The sequence below is a fragment of the Acomys minous genome, assembly GCF_964271855.1.
Source record: "Acomys minous genome assembly, chromosome: 18".
Classification (NCBI taxonomy): Eukaryota; Metazoa; Chordata; class Mammalia; order Rodentia; family Muridae; genus Acomys; species Acomys minous.
Window position 1 is genome coordinate 64,105,787 of NC_140501.1, and position 18,443 is coordinate 64,124,229.

At 50.8% G+C, this 18,443-nt stretch overlaps 2 protein-coding genes across 5 annotated transcripts; one reads left to right on the forward strand and one right to left on the reverse strand.

The window, feature by feature from the left end:
• The first annotated feature begins 2,979 nt into the window (after window positions 1–2,979).
• SDR39U1 (short chain dehydrogenase/reductase family 39U member 1) lies at window positions 2,980–5,969 on the forward strand. 2 transcript variants are annotated; one of them, XM_084767623.1, is made up of 6 exons: window positions 2,980–3,053; window positions 3,345–3,451; window positions 3,535–3,617; window positions 3,957–4,078; window positions 4,861–5,004; window positions 5,250–5,969. In XM_084767623.1, exons 1-6 carry the CDS (start codon window positions 3,038–3,040, stop codon window positions 5,660–5,662), a joined length of 885 nt encoding a protein of 294 aa, XP_084623749.1. In that variant the 5' UTR covers window positions 2,980–3,037; the 3' UTR covers window positions 5,663–5,969. The 2 variants fall into 2 exon arrangements, with proteins under 2 accessions (XP_084623749.1, XP_084623748.1); XM_084767622.1 differs by lacking the exon at window positions 2,980–3,053 and adding an exon at window positions 3,099–3,249.
• A 250-nt stretch (window positions 5,970–6,219) lies between these two features.
• Window positions 6,220–18,111, reverse strand: KHNYN (KH and NYN domain containing). Of its 3 annotated transcripts, none has more exons than XM_084767654.1 (8): window positions 17,903–18,110; window positions 17,071–17,288; window positions 15,442–16,568; window positions 15,178–15,308; window positions 15,001–15,097; window positions 9,202–9,309; window positions 8,912–9,013; window positions 6,220–8,354 (listed from the first exon to the last, which is right to left on the reverse strand). In XM_084767654.1, exons 2-8 carry the CDS (start codon window positions 17,269–17,271, stop codon window positions 8,105–8,107), a joined length of 2,016 nt encoding a protein of 671 aa, XP_084623780.1. In that variant the 5' UTR covers window positions 17,272–17,288; window positions 17,903–18,110; the 3' UTR covers window positions 6,220–8,104. The 3 variants fall into 3 exon arrangements, 2 of the variants coding, with proteins under 2 accessions (XP_084623780.1, XP_084623781.1); XM_084767655.1 differs by having other exon boundaries at window positions 17,954–18,107; XR_014776512.1 differs by lacking the exon at window positions 6,220–8,354 and having other exon boundaries at window positions 8,913–9,013; window positions 9,142–9,309; window positions 17,903–18,111.
• Window positions 18,112–18,443: the final 332 nt, after the last annotated feature.

Below are 18,443 nucleotides of genomic sequence, written 5' to 3' on the forward strand. Positions count from 1 at the left end.
ATATGGCTATAATTTTAATCCGTGTGCTTTTGTCATATCTTACACCATAACAAGATTAATTAAATAAGTACCCTGGACCCATCGCTCGATCTAAGAAGTGGATCCCCTGGGTACCACTACTTCCGTTCATAGTCCACCTCCACGGGCAAATGCAGAGTTTCTCCTTGATCTTTATGCATTTATTTGTACTTTTCCAAGTCTACTTATTAAAAAAATATCATAGTTTGGCTGGTTTTTAATACTTAAGCAAAACTATAGTGTAAATACTTCTGCAACTTCCATTTTCTATTTAATATTATAGCTGTGAGGAAATATCAGGGTGTGTGGAATTCTGGCTAAGCCAGGCCTACAGCTCCCCGCTGAAGACAAGCATGTTGGCTGAATCTTCACTGTCAGCTTGACTAGATTTGAAGTCGCCAAGGAGACACACATTTACGTATGTATGCCTGTGAGGGCCTTTCCTGAGAAGCTTAACTGAAAAGAGAAGACTCGCCCTGGCTGTGAACTGCACCATCCCAGAGGCTGGAGCCCCAGACTCAAGCAACAGGAAGAAGTAAACTGCACCAGCATCCATCGCTCTGTGTCTCCCAACTAGACACCTCCAACTCCGCCCACCACACCTTCCATGCTGTGATGGGCTGGACCCTCACAAGTTGTGAGCCAAAAGAACCACTTCCTCCCTCCGGTTACTTTGGTCCCAGCAATGAGAAAGGCAGCTTATATGTACAGACAAATCAAAAGGAAATGAACGTACAAGAAGGCAATGTATCTTTAGCAGAGGCCCAGGCCCAACGATGCTTTAGTTTTCTAAATAAGTTGGCAGTGTTGTTAACCTGGGGGCAGGGGGGCGGAGGAGAGTTATGTTTCACCTGGCTTACCAATTCTGTACTCGTGGGCATTCTTAGAACATATTACACGCGGCACAGTGGCCTTGTCATGCGTTATCCAAAGACCATTCAGCTTTCAATGTGTATGTACAGAAAAACTCAAAATATCAAGAAGCCCATTGGGAAAGTGTATGGGAAATTAGACAAGAATAGCTGGCATGAGGGTTGTAGCCAGCAGAGACAGAGAAAGATCGGAGAGACACTTAGCACATAGAAGTCAACTTGACTTCAGGCAACCAGAGAGCTAGAGATGTTGGAGCGATGGCTCGGGACTTTAGAGCACTTGGTGCTCTTCCGGTAAACCTGGGCTGGAGGGGCAGCGTGCACGCAGCAGCTAACAAACTGTAACTCCAGGTATCAGGAATCCTATCCCTTCTTCTGGCCTCGGAGGGCACCAGGCACCCACACGTTACAGAGACATACATGAAGGCAACACACACACACTTTTTTAAAAAGATATTTATTATATATACAATGTTCTACCTGCATGTGTGCCTGCCCTCCAAAAAAGGGCACCAGATCTCGTTGTAAATGGTTGTGAGCCACCATGTGATTGCTGGGAATTGAACTCAGGACCTCTGGAAGAACAGACAGTGATCTTAACGTCTGAGCCATCTCTCCAACCCCCCCACACAAGTTTTTGTTTGTTTGTTTGTTTTTGTTTTGTTTTTCAATGAGAGATATAAAAAGGTTTTTATGGGCATCAGGAACTCAAGATCTGAATTACATAGGTTTGAGGGGTTCTATGGAAAATTAGAGGCTGAGTTCATAGATGTCCATCACCAATACAGATGGTGATGTACAGGCTCGTGTGTTGTGGGCAGCCAGGATGATGGTGACTGAAAAGAGACCTGAGATGGCTCAGTGGGTGGATGGCTTGCTGCACAGACATCAAGGGGACCTGAATTCTGAGCTCGGCCAGCTACGTGAAAAGCTGGATCTATAAAGCGGGCTGTAGCCAGCACCTGCAATCTCAGCCAGCACAGCAGAACCCTGCGGCTGGGCAGCAGGCTAGCCAACTGTAAGCTCCAGGTTCTGTGAGGCCTTGTCTCAGAGATTAAGGTGGAGGGTGATAGGGCAATACTATTTCCAAGCGTGCACACGCGCTCTCACACACACACACACACACACACACACACACACACACACACACACACTCAAGAACAAAGATGAGCTGAGAACAAAAAGAGGGAGGGGCAAGCAAGGAAGAATAGAGTGAGAAAATAGGGTCCTAGCATCCAGCTAGGAACAATTAGCTACAGTTTAAGAATTTAAAGAGAGCCAGGCAGACAGGTGTATGTATCTTCGTGAGTTGGAGGCCAGTCTGGTCTACAAAGTGAGTCCAGGACAGACAGGGCTATTTCACAGAGAAACCCTGTCTGGAAACCAAAAAAAGAATTTAAAGGGCCAGACGCTCGCCTTTAAGCACAACACTTGGGATGCAGAGGCAGCCAAAGCTACACACAGAGAAACCCTGTCTCGAAAAACAATCAAAAACAAAACATGACTTAAAACAGAGCCAGCAAGAGATGCCAAAATTGGTTCTTAAAGTCACAGAAGACAATATGGCTTCCACTGAGGCCCAAAATGCAGCATTTCCAAAAGGAAGAGAGGGCACGTAGGCAGTGACTCTGGCTGAGCGACCAATGAAAATTATGTAAAACTGGGCTTTAGACTTGGTGGAAACTTGGCCAATGCGTGTTCCCGCAGAGCCCGGAAATGGAGTGAACTGGGAAGCAGAGTGTGGAAAGCACGTTTGTGAGACTCTCAGCTGCGGAAGCAAGGGCAGGGTGTGCAGATCTACTGGGCAGGAAACTTTGGCACCTCCGGGCGCCGGCAGGAGGAGGCACAACAGTGAGAAAAGATCAAGGAAGACAGAATTCCAGTGCTGCGGCCACCATTGAACAAGCGCCCAGCAACTCTGTGGCCTAGAGTTGTGCTGGTTTTCTTTAGGAGCGGATCCTTTCTGCACTTCTTGCTCCCTTACTCCACTTCTCTTCCCAGAGAAACGTTCCGCCCTTCGCTATTGCTATGACTCCTTCCGGGTGGGGGAGGGCGGGGCACACCTAGTCCTGAAATCCGCGTGAGGTGAGGCGGGTAATCACGTCCCGTATTTAAATCTCGCGCAGGCGCGCTAGCTCCCTGTCACTATGCGGGTGCTTGTAGGTGAGGGAGGGTTGAGAGCGAAGGGCGGGCGGGCGGGCTTAGGCTGCGGTCGAGAGCTGAGAGAACATGCCCACAAGGCGCAATCTCCTAAGCAGACAACCTAGCCTTGGTTCCCCAGCCCAAAAAGCTGAATCTCTGAAACCCCGTGCCCTGTGTCACCTCTGCACCGCGGGGCGGGGTGGAGAAGAGAGGACTTGTGTGAGATGGGACCAAACCCCTAAGGGGCGGCCCGCAGATGGCCTGCCCCCACCCTCTGAGTGAACAGTTTGTGCTTCCCCCCCCCCCCATCAGGTGGCGGGACGGGATTCATTGGGACAGCCCTAAGCCAGCTGCTGAAAGCCAGGGGTCACGAAGTTACGTTGGTCTCCAGACAGCCTGGGCCAGGTCGAGTCACGTGGGTATGTCCAGCTTGTGGAAGTTGGGAGGGTAATTTGTGCGGGAGGGGACCATCAGCAGCAGGCGCTGTGCTTTCCCCCAACAGAGTGAGCTCAGTAGGGCAGGGCTGCCCCTCTGCGATGTTGTCATCAACCTGGCTGGAGAGAACATCCTCAACCCTCTCCGAAGGTTAGCAGGGCCCCCGAAGAGCAGATGTCACCAGCACAGCGGGGAGAAGGTCCACTCCTGGGCGCTGTGCATCATAGACATACACTGTGCACGTGCCCCCCTTGAGTCTTGGAGCCTGCTCTATACCTGTGTCTAATGACGCCCAGTGTTGTGGGTAAAGAGATACATACAGTCCAAGCCTATCGTGGGGGATGGGGGGGTGTTACCTTTCTTAGCCACCCGGAGCTATGCATTACGACAAACATAGAACAACTGGCTGGCAGGGATGGGAACAGGATGAGTGAGGATCCGGCTTAGGGGCATGTCTGTACTTCTGAGCTTTTCTTTTCATCTCTGCAGATGGAATGCAGCCTTCCAAAAAGAGGTTCTTACCAGCCGCCTGGATACCACCCACTTGCTAGCTAACGCCATCACCAAAGCTGCACACCCACCCCAGGCTTGGATACTAGTCACAGGTGTAGGTATGCCCCCCCCTCCAAATCACCAGCCCCTTAACATTAACAGGGAGCCAGGAAGACCAGAGAAAGCGGCTCGGGCACTTGGGGCTAGCATGCGTCCTTTCCTGGGGTAGCTTCCTAGGCCCTCCAGCCACGCAGGTGTCTCCTGACCTCTTGTGTTTCCGCTGTGTGGTCTTTATGGGTGTGGAAGGACAGAATGGGAGTGGGGTGTGTACTTGGCTCGAGACTGAAAGCTGGGAGCCCTTATTGGAAGCCCACAGAGAAAGGGGTGGTACCGGTCCTGCAGCTGAAAAAGGCTCCTTACACCCAAGCCCCTTGCTTTTTGCACCCCAGTTCTTTACGAAGAGACCCCTACTGTTGTGTCACCTTTGGGACCAAACAGTTGCAGAGAATTCAAGTGTGATCAGTAAGCCACTGTACTAAGTATTTTACACATGTGATATTGTTTAATCCTTGCAATAGCCTTATGAGGTAGGTACAGTTACTCCCATATTGAAGATACAGATTTTTCATACAGAGAGGTAACTTGCCAAAAAAAAAAAAAAAAGTCACGGGTGTCAGGGATGGTGGAGCCCAAGCAGCCTGGCACCCAAGTTTCTGTGCCTAACTACTACAAGCCAGCAGCCTCTGCACAGAGCCTGGCAGCCAAAGGCTAGTCTTCCAGGCAGGGACATGTGGGGACACTCAAGGGGAAAACAATCATGGCTCGTTGAGAGGGTCAGGGAGACCGGGGCTAAGGAGCAGGACAGAGACCACCAGAGCAAACGAGTGCTCTTCCGTGACAGCTTACTACCAGCCAAGCCTAACAGAGGAGTATGATGAGGACAGCCCAGGAGGGGACTTTGACTTTTTCTCCAACCTGGTAACCAAATGGGAGGCGGCGGCCAGGCTTCCTGGGGAGTCTACGCGCCAGGTTGTGGTCCGTTCAGGTGAGGACGGTGGGCCTGGGAGCCGGGCAGAGCGGAAGGTCTCTGGGCTGAGGAGAGCTGAGCTTACAGTGACGGGGCATCATCCTAGCTAACCGACAGAGGGAAAGTCCCAAGAAGACCCACAACCCTCAGCTCCATCCACCCCAGTCCACACGGGGGAGAGTGAGGAAGGAAAGAGAAATTAGAGTGGTACAGATTTCCAAGGCTAAGCAACCCTCCTGTGCCACCCCTCTTGTCTGCTTTAGGGGTTGTGCTGGGCCGTGGGGGCGGTGCCATTGGACACATGCTCCTGCCCTTCCGCCTGGGCCTAGGAGGCCCCATTGGTTCAGGTCACCAGTTCTTCCCGTGGATACACATCGGTGACCTGGCAGGAATTCTGAATCACGCCCTAGAAGCAAACCATGTCCAAGGAGTCCTGAACGGAGTGGCTCCAGCATCTACCACTACCAATGCCGAGTTCGCCCAAGCCTTGGGTGCCGCCCTGGGCCGCCCAGCGGTCATACCCGTCCCCAGCACCGTGGTGCAAGCAGTCTTTGGACGAGAACGTGCTACCATGCTGTTGGAAGGCCAGAAAGTGGTCCCACGGCGGACACTGGCCACCGGCTACCAGTATGCCTTCCCAGAGCTGGGAGCTGCCTTGAAGGACGTGGTGGCCTAAGCAGAGAAGGGGGCCCAAGGCAGGAGCGGGGCCTGTGTCTGCACACTGAGAATTGGGTCAGGTCACCCCTGTAGTTTGAGATCAGAAGCCATCTATCTGGCTCTTAGAATCTCTGCCCCTCGCTTTCTTCCATGCTCTGTTATTCCAACCCTAACTGAGAAACGCCAGTCTCAAGGATGTAATCTCACTCTAACCTTAACCTCTTCAACTTCCTGTGGCTTCTGTGTGTCACCTTGTTGTCCCTACTGTCCTATACGATGCATAGAGAAACCTCAAGTTACAGCAATAAAGATAAATTATATCACTAGCTTCAGCTGTCTCTTTGGCTTAGGTTCTCCTAGAATTATCTTATGAACTGTTAACCTAAATGCCTCTTCTTCCTAAATGGTGGTTCTGAACATTGTAATGCATAACCTCTTCCCTTAATTCTTCTCTTTCTTGGTCTCTTCCCAAATGAGCTGGTGAGACATGAGGTTATGACAGAAATTACAGTATATATATACAGTGTGTGTGTATATATATATATATATATATATATATATATATATATATATATATATATGCTGTATATGTATATATTTGGTTTCCAGTGAGTTCTGGTATCACCCTGACCACCTGATCAGAGGATGCCAGCAAAAGTGGAGAAAAGGCCCTGTGGGGCACCTTTAGTATTTCAGCAGATGGCACTGAATTAATGTAGTGAACACATGCAGCCCCGGCTCATCATACTGCAATAAGACAAGGTCAGTGCCCCTCCGTAAGCCTAGGATGTGTCTCGTCTGCTTCAGCCTTTCACGGCCCTCAGCACAGAAGGGAGGCTAACCCTGGCCCTCTGTACACCCACCATCACGGCAAGTGAAAAGAGCAAACAAACAACCCCAGACTTAGAAAGCACTTCTACCAGCACCAGTTGAGCCCATCCTCTTCCCCCCCCCCCCCCAGGGCACTGAGAAGAGTCACTGTCATTTCCCTGATCAACTTGTCTCCAACACCTAGCCTAAATCAATCTGCTGTAGAGAAGAGAACTGCCCGATGAAACAGGCCTAGGGAACTCTACACAGGCAACTCTCAGTGTCCCTCGGATTAAGCCAGAGCCAGAAAAGGATCCAATTCGGGACCTTGCGAACAGAACTGAACCCAGGGGCAGCTGCCTTACCTCTCTGCCCCTCTCGATCTGATTCCATCATCTAAGAAGCTGACTAACGCTAAATTATTCCCGGAGAAGCTAAAAGTAATAGAAAAGCAAGTTAGACTACGCGAGAGGAAAAACTACACTCAATGCATCCAAGTAAGGAGTGTGCCTCCCTGCAGATTTTAAATTCCCCGGCACAGGAAGAGTTCAAGCAGACCCAAAACAATGAGTTGTGGACACCTGGGTGTAAACAGTTTGTCATGGTATCTGTCAACTCATGCCTCGGCTTCCTTCCCCATGCACACAAAGCAACAGTGTGTCTTGCCAAATGGAACCCGTCTTCCTTAACTAACACTGTCACTGCAAATCATGACTTCATGGATTCGGGGCCTTCCTGACTCCATTTGTTAATCTGTAAACAAACCCCGGAAGTACAACTGAGCAGCTGCCGTTCATAGGAACCCTGAGAGTGTTTAGTTAGGGAATGGGACAGTCAACTCTGACTCTTCTGTTGGTGTGGGTTTTGAAGGTTGCTATAAAAGGGCTGCAGCCGTCACGGGATATGTTCTAGAGAGAACCCAGTGTTAAAATCGAGGGTGTGGACAGTGGACATCTCTGAAAGTGAAGCTTTGGTTTAGGGAGCCTGTGCAGCCACAGGCAGACATACCTGAGCCATGATCCAAGGACACTTCCTCACAGGAGCCTTCCTGTGTTCTCATATCTCCTCTCAAAGGTTATTTTATGCCTGGTGTGTAGACATAGGTAAAGGCCAAGCGACTCTGTCAAGGTGACGGGCAGGCACACCTGAGACCGGAAGCCTATGCCCTCTGCGTTCTTGTTCTCTGCTGTCCTACTGCCAACAGCCCACAAGGGACAGACAGCTCAGCCATTCCGAGGAGCAGCCTGAGGATGCTGGCTTTCTCAGTTTAGCCTTCTAGTCACGTCCAGTCTACCCTAGCCTCTAAGCCAGTGTAAGCCGGAAGTGAAGCCACCGTCTCAGTCTTCAGCCTCCGCACCCTACAGAAACCCTTCGGAAAGACAGCGTTGAGGAGTCAGATCTGATCAAAGCCTCCTAAAGAGCTGGTTGGGGTCCTCCGTCAGATTGAGTCACTTTATGGCCCCCTATCCTCAAAGTACCCCAGGCAAGAGTATCCCCACACTCAGATCCTCTTCCCTGGTGCTTCCTCGAGCCAAAGCACCATCTACCAGTGAGCCTGAGTCACAGTCTGAGTAGCAGCAGGACTGTAACCGAAGGGGCGGGGCTAAGGGAGGCACTCTACCAGAGCAGCAGCTATGCAGGCAAGTAAGGCTCAGAAGTTGAGACTCAGCAGGGCCTCGGAAAGCTGATTGATATCCCGGCAGTACGGTTCCCGCTGCAGGATGAAGTCAACCTTGTGGTCCTGACCGCAAAACACTTCCAGTAGCTGGCGCCGGAGCCGCTCTGTCTCCCGGCTCTTCCGAATGCCGCCACTGGCCCTCTCCTCTTCCTTCCCCGGCTGCGGATTGCCCTGTTCTGTGGGGCCTTTGGTGGGCTGCTGAGTCTTACAAGAGCCCTGTTTCCTGGAGCAAAACAGAGTAAGAACTGATGAGCACTCTGGAGAGAAACTGGGCCTCGGAGAGCCTCAGCCAAACTGACCTTTAGGAGGCCGATTCATGAAGTTTCCTAAGCAGGCCACTGTGTGGCAGTATCAACCTCAATCACTCAACGAGGCAACAGAGGGTGTGGGGGACAACTGGCTGTCAGTACTCGCAACCATCTCCCAAATAGCTCCGTCAAACACACTGACCAGAAGAGAAAAGAAATAAAAAAGTTTCTCTGCCTAAGTATGAAGGGCTGTGTCAGGATTCCCTGGTGAAGATTTTAAAGGCGAGGCCAGCAAACTCAGGACTGCTGTGCAATCAAGATGGCCTCATCCTTCAGAGAGCACATCTGGCCAGCGGTGGTAGCGCACGCCTTTAATCCCAGCACTCAGGAGGCAGAGGCAGGCAGATCACTGTGGGTTCGAGGCCAGCCTGGTCTACAAAGCAAACCCAGGACAGTTAGGGCTACATAGAGAAACCCTGTCTCGAAAAAAACAAAAGAACGGAGAGCAGATCTGTTGAAGAAGGGGCATTACCTGGCCGGCTTCTTCAGGAACTCATCCAGGGTGGGGCCATTTCGCCCCAGTGGGTCATCTGGGACCATGAAGAGGTTCCCCACAAAGGTGAAGGGCAGCAGGCTAGATGAGGAAAGAGGAAGTCACAGACATGACCTTGCCTACCTCCCAGGCATCTGGGACCAGCTCCACCAGGAGCTATTGGCTCTCATCCTTTGAGGCATCTTCAAGCCCTTCCCCAGGATTCTCACCCAGTGGCCAGAGAAGAGCTGGTTTAGAGAAAGGTCTGAGCCGATGCCCTATTCCCTCACCGCTCTCTGATGATTGCCATCCACTTGTCAGACTCCTCTGCCAGATCCCGGAACTGGTCATTGGAGACAATGATCCCATCGGTCTCTTCCGCCAGCTTTACCATGAACCTGTCTCAAAAACACAGACCATTCTGGATTCGCCAAGGATCTGACCCCACAGCACGCTGTCAGTGCCTGTGGTCCTTTTCTGCTGACGGAGATCAGTCTCCCAGCTCAGTTACTTAACTGAAGAAGGGTGAGGAGGGCTTCTTGGGAATTGAGCCCAGTCCCTCGTGCATCCTAGGCAAGTGCTTTACCACTAGATGGAAGATGGATGGATAGATGGATGGATAACATGATAGACAGATTCATAGATATTAGATAGATATAGTACTTACATGATAGATGATAGGCAGATAGATGATATATATCGACAGATAGACAGATAAATAACAGATGATTGATAGAGGATAGAAAGGATTGATAGATGATAGATAGATAGTTGATATATACATACATGAGAGATGATAGATGAATAGATGACAGATGATAGAGCTAGATAAATAGGTGGCATGACAGATGATAGGTAGATTCATAAATGATAGATAAATAGATGATAGGCAGATAATAGATAGATAGATAGATAGATAGACAGATAAATAGATTGATAGATAAAGCTATCTACCAATGGGGTGGGGCCAAGCAGAGACAGGCAAGGCACAGTGGTGCAGACCTTTAATCCCAGCACTCAGGAGGCAAAGACAGGCAGATCTCTGTGAGTTCTAAGCCAGCCTGGTCTACATAGTTCCAGATCAGCCAGGGCTACACAGAGAGACTCTGTCTCAAAAACAAACAAACAAACAACAACAACAAATCGAAGACAGGATCTTGCTAAGTTACTCTGTCTAGCCTTGAATTCTCTCTGCAGCTCCAGCTGGCTTTGAATTATGAATTGTTCTGCCTCAGGCTCCTCAGTGGCTGAGATCACAGCCTGTGCCTCCAAATTCAACTTCTCACCCCAGCATCACCCATCTACAGGTGACCGCCTAGACACAGGCACCAAGGTTAGAGAGCAAACAGTGATGAACCCAAGTCTCCCATCAGCACCACTCATCACAGCCGTCACTGAACACTTTGTGTCTAAGTACAGTCAGAGCTAGCTGTAATTTTCTCCCACCCCACCAGTCATGCACAAACCTGCATTTCTCCTCTGAAAAGCCTTCCATTCCAGACCTTTCCACACTGCCTTCCTTCCCAGGGCCACAATCGCCTTAACAATTCAGATAATAAAACTAAGACTACAGCCCAGCCTTCTACCAATGCATCCACCGCCCTCCAGTCTCGGCTGCTCTTTCCCTACACGAGCTCTTCCATGCCTGCCCTTCACCCCAACCCAGCCCAAGGGAACGGCCTTCAGTAAAGGCCACACATGCAGGCCTGGAGGCTAAAGGCCTCGAGAGTCCACCTCCATGTCACCCTTCGTCTTTTCTTCCAGTATTCTTTAACGTACCCTCAACTCCAGCCAAGATCAATGCTCAGATTACACTCTCAACAAGTGCTCTGCTCTCCGACTTGTTTCTCCATCTCAGGGTGCATCCTAAGCCTTGACAATAAAAGCTGCCTTGGGAGCTCACTTTCTGGGAGCTGGCAATACGGCTTGATTGCAAGAGTGCTCACCTGGCATGCCAAAGCCCTAGGTTCAGTCGCCATCACCACATAAACTAGGCGTGGTGACGTCAACCACTAATGTCAGGACTCAGAAGGCGGAGGCAGGAGAATCAGTTCAAGGTCATCCTCAGGTACCCAGTGAGCCTGAGGCCAGCCCGGGCCACATGAGCCCTTATTTTAAAAAAAAAATAAATAAATAGAAAAATAAAACTTTAACGTTGTGTCGTTGTTGTAAGGTTTATAGTTTTATGTGTACAGGTGATTTTCATGTCAGCCTGCAGACCAGAAGAGGGCATTAGATTGTGAGGTGCCACGTGGGTGCTGGGAATTGAACTCAGGACCTCTGGAAGACCAGCCAGTGCTCTTAACCACTAAGCCATCTCTCCAACCCCAAAGTTTTAAAGTTTTCTAAAGACACCTGAGGCCCAACTTTGGCAATTCTTTTGTTTTGTTCTATTTTGTTTTGTTTTGAGACAGGAGCTCATATAGCCCAGGCTTGCCTCCAACTCCTTGAATAGCTGAAGCTAACCTCGAACTCCTCATCTTCTTGCCCCGCCCCGCCCCGCCCCCCCTCTGCCTCTGCCTCTGCCTCTGCCTCTGCCTCTGCCTCTGCCTCTGCCTCTGCCTCTGCCTCCCATGTTTTGGCATTAAAGTCATTTGCCACTGTGCCCAGGTCCCATTTTAATAATCCTGCATCCAAAGAGTAAGAGTCCCACGGTGGTGGGCAGTGGACTTCTGGGAGGTTTAAAATCAAAGAGATCCATCCCATCCCACATCCTTCTCAATCCACAAAAACTCTCAGCCGCTTCCGGCCTGTAAAACCCCAGTCACAACAGGGCTCCCTTCCCTGAGTCCCTCTAAGGCGTGATTTACAGGGGTTTTGTCATTCACTTTGTTTGGGCCTTCTGAAGCCAGGGACCAACTCCTGGCCCAGAGTTCTTTCTCCAAGTCATATGTGAAAACCGGGAATCAGGGTTAGGTATGACAGGTGTTTAGGAAACAAGCCAAGGGGATGCTATGCTCTGCGAGGGGCACAGGGTGCTTTCTAGTTAAGCCGGTTACTGCTCTCAGGATACGTCCTGCTCTGCAGCACTCATTCGGGAGGCTCTGTTGTGCTCTACCATGCCGACTTACCATAATGAAGAAAAATCCTGAGTTTACATCATGTATCCGCCAGGTCCCACACAACTATGCATTAAAACTGACTCCGTCTCCAGTATCAATTCTGTTACAGTTATCTTAGATAAACTAAAATCTAGGCCTCAAACAAAATAGCAGCACTTAGGAGGCTGAAGTAGGAGGCTTGCCACAAGTTCAAAGCCAACCTTGCATATGGTTAAAGCACCAGTCCAGCCCAGGCCTATATGGTGAGATCCTGTCAAAAACAAAGTAGCATCAGGGGCATCCTGGCTGGCTTTTTTTTTTTCAACTTGATACAGTACACAGTTATTTAAGAAGGTCACCCTTAGCTGGGAAAAGGACTTCATCTGGTTGCCTGTAGCAAGTATGTAGGGCTTTTTTTTCTTTCTTTCTTTTTTTCTTTTTTGGTTTTTCGAGACAGAGTTTCTCTGTGTAGCCTTGGCTGTCCTGGACTCACTTTGTAGACCAGGCTGGCCTCGAACTCACAGTGATCTGCCTGCCTCTGCTTCCTGGGTGCTGGGATTAAAAGCATGCCCCACCATGCCTGGCTAGGACTTTTTTTTAAATTATTGCTGATTGTTAGAGGAAGGACTAGCCCACTGGGAGCCACTGCCATTTCTAGGCAGGTGGCCCTGGGTGGAACAAGAAAGCAAGCTGAGCCAAGCCAAGAAGAGCAAGCCAGTAAGCAGCATCCCTCTGTAGTCTCTGCACCAATCACCAATTCCTGCCTTCAGGTTCTTGTCCTGACTATTAGCTGAAAGTTTAAGATGAAATAAGCCCTTTCCTCCCCAGTTTCTCTGCATCATGGCATTGATCATAGCAATAGACGCCTAAGACAAGAAGGTAGTGAGGTAAGTACCTCCTGTAAATTACTATTTACTTCTAGGAAGTAAAAGTGAGCTATCTGAAAAGATAAGACATATAATCGCTGCGCTGTTTAGTTTTTAACTGTCATCTTAATACAATCTGGAATCGCCTGAGGAGAGTTCACAATGAAGGACTGTCTAGGCCTGTAAGAACGTCATTAGTCAAAGTGGGAAGATGCATCCACTGCGAGTGGCACCATTCCCTAGGCAGCAGAGGAAGCAAGCTAAGCACCACCACATATGCACTCCATTGCTCTCCGTTCCTGACAATGGGTGTGATGTGACCTTACGTTCCTGCTACTGCAACCTGGAACTGGGAGCTAAACCCTCCTTAAAGTTGCTTTTTTAACTATGCGTGTAGAGATCAGAGAAAAGTTTGCGGAAGTCATTTCACTCCCTCTACCATGCGGACCCAAGGATCCAGCTTGGGTTGTATGTGTCTGTACATATACATCCATGGCCTCATAGAGTCCAGAAGAGGATATTACATTCTTTGGAGTTATATGAGTTGTCTGGTGTGAGTGCTGGGAAACAAACTGGTCCCCTGGAAAAAGCAACAAGCGCTTTTAACCCCTGAACCATTTCTCCAGCCCCTTACATTGCCTTTTTCGGAGGTTTTTTTTGTTTGTTTGTTTTTAAGATTTATTTATTTATTATGTATACAATGTTCTGCCTGCATGTACACTTGCATGACAGAAGAGGGCACCAGATCTCATCATAGATGGTTGTGAGCCACCGTGTGGTTGCTGGGAGTTGAACTCAGGACCTTTAAAAGAGCAGCCAGTGCTCTTATCCTCTGAGCCATCTCTCCAGTCTCCTTTTTCAGAGTATTTTATCAGAGTTACAGGAAAATAAACTAAGATAGTCACTGTGATTTGGAAGCAAATCTTTAAAAACTGAATAATATTCTAAGGAATAAGTACTTTTAGTTGTTAAAAGATTTTAAATAGGACTGAGGGATGGCTCAAAAGTTAAGAGCACTTGCTGTTGCGCATGCAAAAGACCTGCATTTGGTTGCCAGCATCCATATTAGGCAACTCCGGCTCCAGAGGATCTGACACCCTTTTCTGGACTCTGTGGGCATCAAGCATGCACGTAGTACACATCCATACATGCAGGCAAAATACTACTACACATAAAATAACTAATTTTTACAAAGATGTAAAATAGCTAATTAGCTTTAAAATGCGTATATTTCCACACCATGTGTGCACAATTGTAGCAGAAATATATATCCTATGTTTTCTGTTTAGCCTATATGCTAACTTTAAATTCTAATTTTCTTTTGTCAAGGGAGTTAACCAATTGCTTTGTAAATAGAGGTGATATTTTATGCATCACTTTTTTCCCTTTAATTATTTTTTCTTTTTAGTTTATCAAGACAGGGTCTCACTTTGTTGTGCAGGCTAGCCTGGAAGATACTTGGTAGCTCATGCTGGCCTCAAGTTAATAGGTATTGTCCTGCCTCGGTCTCTCAGGTGCTGGGGATTACCACACCCAGCTTCATGCAACACTTAACTGGGCCCATGCAGTGTTAAGAGGCGATGTCACTAGCCTCTTGCTTAGCACCAGGAATGAGGCAAGCACATACCTTATCTTCGTTTGCAATTCACAAGGAGAAGGATCCTGAGACAGAGAGGTTGATTCACTAAGAGGTGGGGCCAAGGCCGGGAGAGAGCAGATCAATAACGAAGCCTGGCGCTCTGACCCTGACAGTCCCCTCGGCTCTGAGGCTGCTGGTCTCGCTGCACCGTGTTCCAAACACCATGTCTCCACACTGTATTTCTTCTGAAACTTTACTCTCCCTTTCCCAGAATGCTCAAAGACTTTCTCGATGTAGAACGTTCTGTCAGCGGTTTATGTCACCAACTTTTCCAGCTCTCCATTACACCAGTATGGTCTAGACTATACAGCACTTTCTATAAACGCAAGGTGAGTGAGTGATAAGCAGGCAAACAGCAGTTGACTACAGTCCGTGTCATCTCACCTGCAAAGCTGGTTTACCTACCCCATCCATCCTCTGCCTCACGGGAACTAAGTCCACTCCTCAGACTGGGAGACAGAGGTCAGGAGCATCGCTCTCCTACTCCAAGTCTCATTAGACTCCTTGAATATCAAACTTGGGGGCCAGGAAAGGAACAGATACCTGTCATCGTAAGAAGAAATCCTCTTGCCATCCATGACGCGTGAGGGTGTCAGGGAGAGCAGACTCAGGGAGTACAGCTTCTGCAGGAAGTGACTCTCTGCAGAACAAGGCACAACAAGGTTCGCCTCAAGGTGGACACAGCCTCACCCAGGACACAGATGACCAAACCCAGCTTACCTCTGACCTTGGAGTCCTTGCGGAAGCGCCACTGAGGCACAAAAACGGTTATATCACGGTGGCCCCGATCCCAAAAGTACTGTACAGCAAGAGCAATGCCGCGACTTGAAAAGTAGTGCTGGAGGCCATGCCTGCAAAGCAGAGGCAACACTCAGGACCCGGAGGAGGCGCGGTACCAGCCCCTCAGCAGATGCCTCCAAAACAGACAAAGATGCCTGTCTCGTCCTCCCTCCTCAGAACTCAGCCCCCCCACCAGCTACTTACACCATGGCCACGTTGCTGCCATCAATGACAATATGGCGGAGATCTGGCTGGCCAGGCACATTGGCAAGGCACAGGGTGAAAGGGTCTTGTAAGGCTTCCTGGAAACGCTGTGTGCCAGTCACCAAGTTGCCCCCACGAGAGCCTCCTCGTTTCCATGGAGACCCCCGACCTCGTGCCCCAGCCTGCTGCTTGTCTGCCCTGTCTCCCCGATCTCGGTCTCCACAGGGCCATGGGGGTTCCGGCGCAGGGGGAGGGCTAGGCACTCTTGGAGGTGAGGTGGCCCCATTATGGAGCCGCTGAAGGAGAGAGGCTCCCCGGGTTTGAGCGGCCCTCTGACAGGGCACATGGGCAGCAGCAGGCTGGCCCGGAACACTAAACCCTCCTCTTTGCTGAGGAGCCTCGTGTTTCCCTAAGGCCTTTCCTCTCAGGGGGGCCACCTCTTCTGCTCCTCCAGCTGCTAGCTGTGACCTGAAAGCCACTGCTCTCTCCCAGCCCTCGTCCCCACAGGGTGCCCTAGGCCCTGAATTCTTCTCCCTGACCCCATCCTGTTTCTTTCCCTTCTCCTCCACAATATGGTTTTCTCCTGCTGCCCTTGAGTCTCCCCACCCCACCACTCCAGAGACCAGGGACTCCCCGCCTTTATTCAAGGTAGCCCTGCCTCCCTGAAACTGAGCACTCAACAGGCTGGGGCTCCCCCGCTCACGAGAGGGCGATGCCTGTGGCCCCTGCCCTCTGGATGCCTCCTGTACCAGACTTAGGAGTTCCTCCTGCACGGCCAGGGGCAGCTGCAGCAGGGCCTCTGTGTAGGCATCCTCCCTAGTCTGCAGCAGGACAGAGAAGTCTCTCAGCACTCCAGCATTGTCAGAGGCTCCCGGGCAGGACTGGAGCTGAAGTTCCCAGCTCAGCCGCTGCACTAACTCCTCCACCCGGCTCTGAGCCATCACAAACGCCTCAGTTAGGCCACTGATCATCAGAGAGCCAGGAACCAGGGGCACCAGGTGGGCAGATGTGCTCCACGCCAGGCAGTCAAGGAAGAAGCCTTGGGCTCCCAGAAAGATGCAGTGCAGTCTGGGTGGGTAGTGGATTTCACTCTGCAGTTCTGGGCTACAGAGCCCTTTCAGGTATTCCTAGATGGAAAAGGCAGAGAAGAAACTTCTAGAAGCCATCCCCTGCAGGTTCATTGTTGCCCCTGAGCTCCCAGTGCTTGCATCATCCACATAGATAATGTTACTATTCCCACTGTAGACATACGGACTTTTAAGAATAGATCAGAGGGCTGTCAGGTAGTGGAGCCATATTGGCCTTGAGGCCAAAGGGGGTAAATGTGGCATTCAGCCACAGTGAATTCCTCGGCAAGGCCCACCTGTACAGTGGGAATACTTCTACTAACCCCATGATCAAAAGTGATTTGTTTCTAAATACCTAACGAACCCGGGCCACCAAGGCAGAAGTGAAACCAAAATTGTAAATAAAAAGAACTGCCTAGTACCTCACCGCTCAGGGTAGAGGCAGCCAATGAGATAGCAAAGCGGCAGAGGTCCTCCCTAGCCCCTCCTCAGATTCTCCCTAGGGGAGGGGCGGCGTGCTAAAAAGCTCAGAGCAGGCCTAAAGAGAGAGAGAGGCGTTCACCTTGGCTCTGCAGACTTTCTCCTTGGGGCCTTCAAGCTGCAGCCAGATATGCGGGTTCTCGGGGCAGTCTTTGGGGAGGATGCTCACTCTCACGCCGAAGACACGCTCCAAGCGCGCCTGCTGCTGCCGAACCTTGGCCTCTGCCTCCGCAGACACCGCAAAGCGGTCAGGAGTCGGGGAAGCAAACCCGCAAGCAGACATGGCTTCTGCTTGGGGTCCTGGAAGGACAGAGGCAAGCTCAAAGTCTGTCTCCCTTCAACCCAAATCCTAGTCACAGGGCCTACACCCAGCAATCAACAGGTCGCACCTAGTTACAGCACTGGTAAACAAGCCCAAGAGGTAGCAAGTCTACCTCGCGGGTGGAGAGGAGAGAAAATTATCTATACACAGGCCTCTCCCGGAGAGTAAGTACTTCACAAACAAGGCTACGTGGGATGGGCGACCGGGCAGAGGAAACTGATGACCACCGCCCAGAGAGGGGAAGGGGGAAGGGGCCTTCAGCTTATTCTGAGGGTCATAAGAAGTGAGTGGTTGAGGAAAGGGTTCCAAAGCTGAGTGATCTCGGGTGTTTGGAGTAGAAGAGGGCCTCTTTAGAAATGAATATTTGCCGGAGGCTATAACTGTGTAGTCCTGGGAGGGAAGGGGTGCCCGTGTCTGCCATATTTCTTCTCTGGCCACTCCCACCTCCCCGCCTCCCCTTCCCCTAGCTGTCCAGCGCCCAAGCGCCCCACCCGGGCCCCGCCATCCCATACCCTAAGCCCGACCACCACCACCACCCCCCACCCCCGCTGCAGCCTCCAGTTCACTAGCGCCCGGCAAGGGGCGCGCCTACCGCAAAAGCCGCGAGTTCTGCCCGCTCCTCTCCGGGCCTGAGGCTCCCCACGTCTACGCTTCTCCTGCGCCCCGATATATAGGTGTAGGGCTGGAGGCCCGAATCTCAGAGGGCCTTCTCGGGTTCCTCACACAGCCTGGACTTCTCCCGTCAACATCGCGTACTGGTTCTGGAGTCACTTCCCGACCTGGGGCGGAGTCAGCCCGGCTCCTCCCCCGCCAGGGCTAAACCCGCGGCGGGCTCAAGGCACCGCCGTGTACCTCCTCCCGCGCCCGCCCTTCCGGGCTCCGCCTGCTGTCCTGCTGCCGACCGACCCGCCCTCCACGTCCCCTGCGGGGCCCTACCAGGTCACCAACACTACCTCCCACCCCCAACACGTCCCGCCAACTCTTACGACCGCCTCCCATTCCTGGGATCCTTGCGTGTTCTGCACAGTTGAAGGTTCCAAGAGGGAAAGTGACTGACTGGTCAGAGTCACAAAAGAACCACCAAGTAGTATATACTGTGGGGAAGATGAAGACACACTTTCCAACAAAAAGAA